This window comes from Plecotus auritus (genome assembly GCF_963455305.1).
Source record: "Plecotus auritus genome assembly, chromosome: 10".
NCBI classification, from domain to species: Eukaryota; Metazoa; Chordata; class Mammalia; order Chiroptera; family Vespertilionidae; genus Plecotus; species Plecotus auritus.
The window spans coordinates 30,761,235-30,769,275 of record NC_137785.1 but is presented as its reverse complement, the minus strand read 5'-3'; the positions used below and the strand labels follow the sequence as shown (position 1 = coordinate 30,769,275).

At 49.5% G+C, this 8,041-nt stretch overlaps 2 protein-coding genes across 2 annotated transcripts; both read right to left on the bottom strand.

Annotated features, from left to right (window-relative positions):
• Positions 1 to 1,819: 1,819 nt before the first annotated feature.
• On the bottom strand, positions 1,820 to 7,016 carry FFAR3 (free fatty acid receptor 3; the record flags this gene model as incomplete). The annotated part of the gene is given in 3 exon segments (XM_080645201.1): positions 1,820 to 2,793; positions 6,937 to 6,949; positions 6,951 to 7,016. Coding segments are annotated over 3 exon segments (1,053 nt in total).
• Positions 7,017 to 7,138: 122 nt separating this feature from the next.
• On the bottom strand, positions 7,139 to 8,041 carry FFAR1 (free fatty acid receptor 1; the record flags this gene model as incomplete). The annotated part of the gene is made up of 1 exon (XM_080644745.1): positions 7,139 to 8,041. The coding sequence occupies one exon, from the start codon at positions 8,039 to 8,041 to the stop codon at positions 7,139 to 7,141; it is 903 nt and encodes a 300-aa protein (XP_080500871.1).

The following is an 8,041-nucleotide window of genomic DNA, read 5'->3' as shown; positions in this document are numbered from 1 at the left end:
CCAGGCCTGATATTGCTGTCTTTACGTACAGCTCTGCTTTGCCGTGAGCCTGTCAAACATGGCTTCATTGAAACTTCACCTAAACATTACCTTTCCCCCAAATTCTATAGTAACCCTGTCCCTTCTTTTGTGAGATCTCTGACACTCACTCTGGAATGTGGTGTCTTTTGCTCCTGCAAGAGAATAAACTTTGTTTGGTACAGTTGTGTGAGACAGGCTTTATCACTATTGGATACAACCTTTCTCTAACTTTTGCATTCTCAGTGAGGCAATATTGCCCCCAAAAGAGGTGAAAATTAGTTCTGTGAAAGAAAAAAAAAAAATCTTACAATGGTTTGTGCCCTTCTGAAGGGCCACACCCATAAACAGATATATTAGCATATCTGTTGTATTGAAATTTCATGGGCAAGGTGCTAAGTAGGAAGAAAATATCTTAAAAGACTCCTTAGGGGACAATGATATAAAGATCGTTGAGAAATGGTGCTTTAACTAATATTGAGTAGCTTTTGGTGTTCACTGTGAGTCAGGTGCCCAATTGTTGGCTCTCTTTTGCAGATAGAATTGAGTTCTTTTTATCTCTGTCATGGTAGATCCAATCTGGTTTGATTTCTTCTTGCACCCCCTAGAATTTTCACTCATGCCTGAAAACCCCTCACCCATGAGGGACACACCTACTTGCTCTGCCAAATGGCAAGAGTGCATGATGCTCTGTCACTTGCACATACACCCCGCACCATCTCTCTACTAGTTTCCTTTGCCTGCTTAGGTGGGCACAGGGCAGCATGTAGTTCTATGTCTCACTGTGGCCTGTTGGCATTTGTCCTGGCCAGACTGCCTTCCTGACTCTGGAAGATGGACTGGCCAGATCACTGTGGTAACGCACAGCTGGAGGCAGAACAGCAGAGTGGGTGAGGGGCATGGACTTCAGAGTCGGCTAATCCCACCTTGAGGTCTTATTTTAATCACTTACTGGCTGTAGGATCTCAGGTAAGAAAGAGACTTCACCTCCCTGGTCCCATTTCCTCATATGTAAAATAGAAATTTCACCTGCCACATGGTTATTGAGAGGATTGAAGAAAATAACATGTCAGCTATTATTGTTATTCCTCCAACCCAGATCCTCTCCCAGCATTCAGGCATCTTATTGTTTAGTCCTTTCCCTTCTGAATCCTTCTACCCACCAATTCCACCTGATACATGTACACCATAAGAAAACAGAATAAGGAAAGACCATTGTCCTTTGCTTGCTATCAAATTTATTTAGGTAATTTTTGTTCTGTCATTTTTCATAAATGTTCCTGAAAATCTGAATTTATTGAACAATGGAAAGTTTCTGGAAAAGTCCATGTGAGAGCAGGATGCTCCTTCGTGCCTGGATCCTGTGTCCTTCACTCCTGACTTGCCAGGTCAGTGGCTCTGATGGGTAGATTATTTTCTCTCTTGTCTCAAGTCCCTGGATAGTTCCCTCGGCCCTGGACACTGCTCTCAACTCCTTTTACACTTAGAAAAGCACCGGAGTGGGCCTGCTGCCACCGAGAGCTCATTTTTCTCCAGAACTCTCTCTCACCTTGACTACTTCCCAGGGCCTAATCCACAGCATGTGGGGAGATGGGAAGGGAGGGCAGTGTGGTGAAATCAAGAGTTGGGCTTTGGTGAGCACATCTTCAGGAAGGCTGAGTGCCTGCTCTGCTCTGACGGCATCAGTCCCAGCCTGCCACTCCTAGGTCCTGCCTGACTTGAGCTTGGAACTGCCCTGTGAATGAGATGTCTTTCAGTTCAGGCCACTTGGCCACCCGCTCCACAGCACTCCTAGAGTCCACTACCTGTTCTCTCCATTGGACAGCTCCTGAGGTTGCCCCTCTCCATTCTTCTTCAGTTTCAAGCAGTTCACCTGTCTCCAGAGACCCCAGACCCCAGTGGGCCTTTGCAGCAGCCTCTGAAAATCAGCTTGGAACCCAGATGATGAGAAGTAGTAAACCAAGGGATCAACACAAGAATTCAAGGTGCTGAGGAGTAGCACGTAACTTCTCCACACAGGGCTTTCACCCTGGAGGTAGCCCACAACATGAGAAATATTGTAGGGCCCAAAGCAGATGAGGAAGTTAAGCATCGTGGCTGCCACTAGCCCTGCCACTCTCTTCCGCCGGTGGCTGGCTCCCTTCCTGAGTATGCACACCAGGCGGCTGTAGCAGTAGCTGGTGATGAGCAGGGGCATTCCAAAAAGGACCACAGCCATCTCCAGCCGGACAGGCAGGAGAATGGCCAGCTGCTCCTCCTGGAATTCCAGGTAGCAGGTGCTGTGGGAAGAGTTCCCTGAGAATTCGGTGATGTAGACCACGCTGCAGTGCGCGGTGGCCAGGAGCCAGCAGGCCCCACTGACCAGGCCAGCCTGTCGGAGCCTTGGCCGGGCCTTGTACCACAGCGGGTAGGCCACGCTCAGAAAGCGCTCGATGCTCACAGCTGCCAGGAAGAGGGACGTGAGATAGATGGCGGTGAAGAAGAGGAATCTGGAGAAGGGGCAGAAAATGAAGGGCAGCTGCCAGCGCATGCCACTGGCCGCCTCCACCACGCGGAAGGGCAGGAAGAGCAGCAGGAGCAGGTCCGAGAGGGTCAGGTTCAGCAACAGCAAGTCCACGGCCACTGGGCGGCGCTGCAGCTTGCGGGCGAAGATCACCAGAGCCACCAGGTTGAGTGGGAGCCCCACCAGGAAGGTGAAGAGGTACACGGAGAAGTAGAGCCAGTGATTGCCGGGGAAGCAGGGTGGGTCCAGGCTTGCGCCCATGGTGATGGCCACTAGAGAGAGAGAGATTGTGAGACAGAGAGGGAGAGAGATGGCAGTGTGGGTGGAGATCTTGCCCCAGCAGCGTCTCAACAATCCACAGAGAATATCGTCACCACCTCTCTTTCTCATGCCCCCTGAAGCTTTCCCCAGTGGGTCAGCCTGTCTCCTATTGCTTCCCCCAGTAAAGTAAGCGCCACGCTGCTCCTCCACATAGTCACTCAGGGCCCCGCACTCACCTGCTTAAGAACCCAAGTGCTCTGCTGCTCTGCACCTTACTGGTTCCTCCAGAACAAGTGCAGTTAGCTATTATTCTGACGGAACTGATAAAGATCTGGCAGTGCCCATGACGTTGCTCACTGCTGAGCCATAGCACAAAAGAGGCCTTTAGCTCTGTATGCAAAATGAAGAGCAAATTCCACAACTGTAGGCCTGGCTGCTAGGGCAGCCTCCTATGGAATGCTCCCTCCAGGCCTGAGCAGACTTCATCTCTCCTTCCCCCATTCTCCACTTGCATTTTACCTGCTCTCTAAATGGCACTCATCCAGTTTGCCTTGTAAGGACAGGAAGCAGGATGCAGTGATGGACAGTATGTCCTGGGTTCAAAGCCGGCTCTGTCACTTATTAATTCTGATATGGGGCAAGTTACATAAACTCTCTGCTTTCTCATCTAAAACAGAGATGATCACAGTACCGATCTCATACGTTATTGTGTAGATTAAAGCATTAATACATATCAAATGCTTAGAAGTGAGCCTGACATGTTAGGATGAGCACTTAGCAGGTGTTAGTTGCCATCATCCCAGTCACTGGTAGGGGCTTGTCCCTGGGGTGATGGTATTAATAATATTAATAATAATAATGATGGTGGTGATGATGATAGCAGCTACCATTTAGGGGGCACATAATCTATAGCAGATATTCTGCTTCTCAAGATATCACCATTATGTCTTGAAATCCTTGTGTCTCACAGTGCAGAAGTGACTTACTCCAGGTAATCACCACCAGAATTCAAACCCAAGTTCTGTCCAGCTTCAGAGATTATTTATTTATTCATTCAAATGTTTATGGAACACAATGAGATACCATTTTATTCACATGTTACTGGAATGGCTGGCTATAAGTAAAAACAGATAATGTCAAGTGTTAATGAGGATGTGAAGAAATGAGAATCCTCACATGTTGCTGATGAGAATACAAAATAGAGGAGTCACTTTTAAGCAGTGTGAGTTTTTTTAAAAGGTAAACATAAACTTACCATGTGACCCAATTCCTTATAGGTAGGTATCTACTTAAAAGAAAGAAAAACATATGTCCACACAGTCTTGCTCATAAAAGTTCAAATGGTGTCGCTCAGTAGTTGAGCGTTGACCCATGAACCAGGAGGTCATGGTTCGATTCCTGGTCAGGGCACATGCCTGGGTTGTGGGCTCAATCCCCAGTAGGAGGCATGCAGGAGGCAGCCCATCAATTATTCTCTCTCATCATAACTCTCTCTCTCAGTGTCTCTCTCTCTCTCTCTCTCCCCATCTTCCTCTCTCTGAAATGAATAAAAATAAAAACATGTTAAAAAATTAACAAAAATAAATAAATAAATAAATAGCTAAAAAATGGAAACATCCCTCTGTGACCTATCAGCTAGTGAATGGATAAACCAGGTGGCATATCCATACAATGGAACACTATCTGCAATAAGAAGGAATGGAATACCCATGTGTACTATAATGTGGATGAACCTCAAAAACATTATGCTAAGTGAAACAAGCCAGACATAAAAGACTGTGTATTATATGTTTTCATTTATATAAAATGTCCAGAATAGGCATATTTATAGAGACAACAAGTAGATAACTGGTTGCCTGAGGAATGGGGGTGGAAGTGGGAGTTACTGTAAATGAGCATGAGGAATCTGACTGGGGTGATGAAAATGTTCTAAATTGAATTATAGTGATAGTTGCATACCTCAGTAAATTTACTAAAAATCATTGAATTGTACATGCCAAATGGGTGAATTTTATGATATGTAAATATTATCTCAATAAGTAGTGGACAGAACAAAGTTTTTGCTGTTGTGGTGCTTACAGTTGGTAATGAGATGGTTGGGAGGGTTGAGTGGTGGGAGGATACTACAGAGGCAGAGAACCGCTGGAGGAAACACTGCAGGCAGAAGGAATGCCAGGTGCACAGGCTTGACCCACTGGGGGAACTGGTAGAAGGTTTAGGGTTCAAGGGCCAAGAGTCAGGAAGTGATGCCAGGGAAGGATCATGCAAGGTCCATGGGCCCCAGAGAGCAACTGAAATCTCCCCTATGAGGATGAGGCACAAGTAACTGGAAGAAGTGGCCCAACAGCAGGTGCTCCAGAGCAGTGGGAGAGAAAATAGTCTCTGGCATTATAGGAGGGGTAGGGGGGCCACCTGAGCTGTTATGGGAAGCTCTCTGGTATCACCATAGTGCAGGGAACAAACTGTGTCTGCCTCCCACAGAGCCTCCAGAAAGTTACTTCTCTGGCCTGTTTCCATGTTTATAAAACAGACTAGAGGCCTGGTGCACGAAACTCATGCACTTGGTGGGGGAGGGGGGTCCTTCAGCCCGGCCTACGCCCTCTTGCAGTCTGGGAGCTCCGTGATTGATTGCCCCACAGAGAGAGGCCCCACCCACCACCGCTGGCCAGGTGGCCTGGGCCTCCCTCTAAGGGGTGATGGCGGGCCCCCCCGACCAGTTGCATTACACCCGCCTTGGTGGCGGCAGTCAGTGCTGGGTTGCTGCGGTGCCTACTACCCAGAAGGGACTGAGAGGTCAGCAGTTCAGCCCGCTTGCCAGTCCCTGCCCACCCGAGCCTGCTGCATGTGCAGACTGGCATTTGGTCATCTGTTTGGTCGTTTTGGACATTACAGACCCTGGCTCTTTATATATTAGGATAATAAAACTTCCTTTGGAGGGCTATTGTGAGTATGCACTCATGCAGCAAACATTTACTGAGAGCCTACTGTGTGCTAGGCTCTCTTCTACGTGCTGGGATATATCAGAAAATAAAACAAAATTCCTTGCCCTTGTAGACATTTAAGCACAAAAATAAATAACTTGTATAAATCAGTTCATGCATGCTGGGCATGTAGCTACTACTTTTGGTGCTCCTATATGTTCACAGCACTGTCATCATCAGAGGAACAAATCTGCTTTCTACCCCTGGCCTGATCAGAGCAGATGCCCAAGTGTCTGTCTCCTTTATGGCCTCTCTCTTCTCTGCTTTCTTGTGGGTTCAGGGTGCCACCGTCCACCTTCATAAAATGGACCCCAAGGATAGGCATTAACCCAATACCCTAAGTTTTCCAAATGTCCCCTGACCCTTAGGGCCCTGCCTTGAAAGATCATATCCCACATCTACCCCTTCCTTGCTGTAGGGCCTTGGGAAAGGTTTTTCTCCCTGCAAAATAAAAAAGATAATGGCTTCAGTTACTTTCTGGGGCCCTTCAGAACTGTCACTAACTCATGCAGCACCTTTGTGCAAATTAGGAAAAGGTGCCCCCTCCAGGCGAGCACAGCCCTGCTGTGCACCAAGATGTACTGTTTGAGAAGTGGGAGGTGTTTTTGTTCCAATTATAATAAGATGCTGCTTCCCCTGGATGGAGGCCCCCCTGTGCCAGGCATATGGCTTGGTGAGCAAACCACGGTCTAGAATTGAGTTAATGAACAACCTGCCCAGCTGCATGGCTGAATCAAAGGACTGTGTGAGGATGAAATGAGACAACACTAGTAAAGCACTTGGCATGGTGACTGGCATGTATTAGAGGCTCTGTATTTGTCTGCTACCAATTCTGGTGTTGCTAATATTTTCCCTCCCCCTGCTGAAGCATCCCTTCCCCCCAACTTCCTGTTCACAGTTCTAATGCTGCCCCCTTGTGAGTTTCTAGTGGTATTACAGTGTCATTATTTTGCCTCCTGTCTCAGTCAGAAATTAAGTTGTTCTTTCCTGGGAAATACATCTCCCAAAATGTATCATCAGAGTGGCAGTTCCTCTAGATTAGAAGCAAACTTCCCTTCTACTTTCCCGCTAGTGAAAGGCCTCTGCCCATTACACACTGGCAGGCAGGCAGGTGAGGATCAAGGAGAGAGACAGATGCGGAGAGTCCGCTGCTGTGTGCAGAGATCAATTTACCTTTCTCCTGCGACCCAGCTTCTGGCCTCCATTCTTCTTTCCAAGTGGGATGCATTCTTGCCAGACTCAGTTCTTCCCATAAGTGGCTCCAGGGGTGCCCCCAGGGCAAGGCCACCCTGCAGTTCCTTTGGAGCAGCCCCCACCAGAGGCCTAGAGAAGCAGCAGGGTTCTGCTGCATGTTCCTGCCCCCCAGCAGTGGCTACTACTTCTGGGATGTACCCCCTTTCATTCTTGCCCCACATGATGTCCCCCGGCCAACCCTCCTTCCCAAGTAGCCTGTCACCAATGGGTTGAGCACCACGCTCCAAGCACCTGTGAGGAGCCCCAGCTTCCTCCAGCGACCTCCCATATCGGGGTGCAAGAAGCCAGCCACATTGGAGGCATTGTAGGGTCCCAAGCAGAGCAGCAGTGTGAGCAGCGCCCCGCCAGCCACCCACGCTGCTCTTAGTTTCCGTCTGTGACTCAGGCCTGAGCTGGCCAGTGCCCGAAGGCAGCCCACGTAGCAGAAGGCTGTGATGGTCAGGGGCAGAAAGAAGAGCAGGAGAGAGAGGCTGAGGCGAGCAGGGCCTGCTGAGGCTGGGTCCCAGGCCTCCAGGCATACTGGAGAGCCATTGACTGGTGTGTTGATGCCTAAGGAGCTGGTGGTATTGTCCATCCAGCCTCCCGGAGCCTCCAACCCAAAGACCAGCCCCAGGTGACAGAGGACAAGGGCCCATATGGCCACACACACGCCCCAGGAATAGCAGGGCCTCCTAACAGCTTGGTAGCCCAAAGGGAAGGCAGCTCCTAGGTAACGGCCAGCACTCAGGGCAGCCAGGAAGCCACCACCCGCATAGAGCGGAGCAAAGTGGGCCAATGCAAAGGCAGGACAGAGTGGGGCCGGCAGAGGCCAGGCTCCCGCGGCCAGGGCCTCTACCGCCTTCAGGGGAAGAGAAGCCGCCAGCAATAGGTCTGAGCAGCCCAGGTGGAGCGCATAGACAAGGCTGGGAGTGAGGCGGAGCCGGGCGTGGGCCACGGCACCCCCAATGGCCAGGGCATTGAGTGGGAAGCCCAGTGCAAAGGCGGCCACATAGAGGGCAAAGGAGAGCTGCGGGGGCAGGTCCAT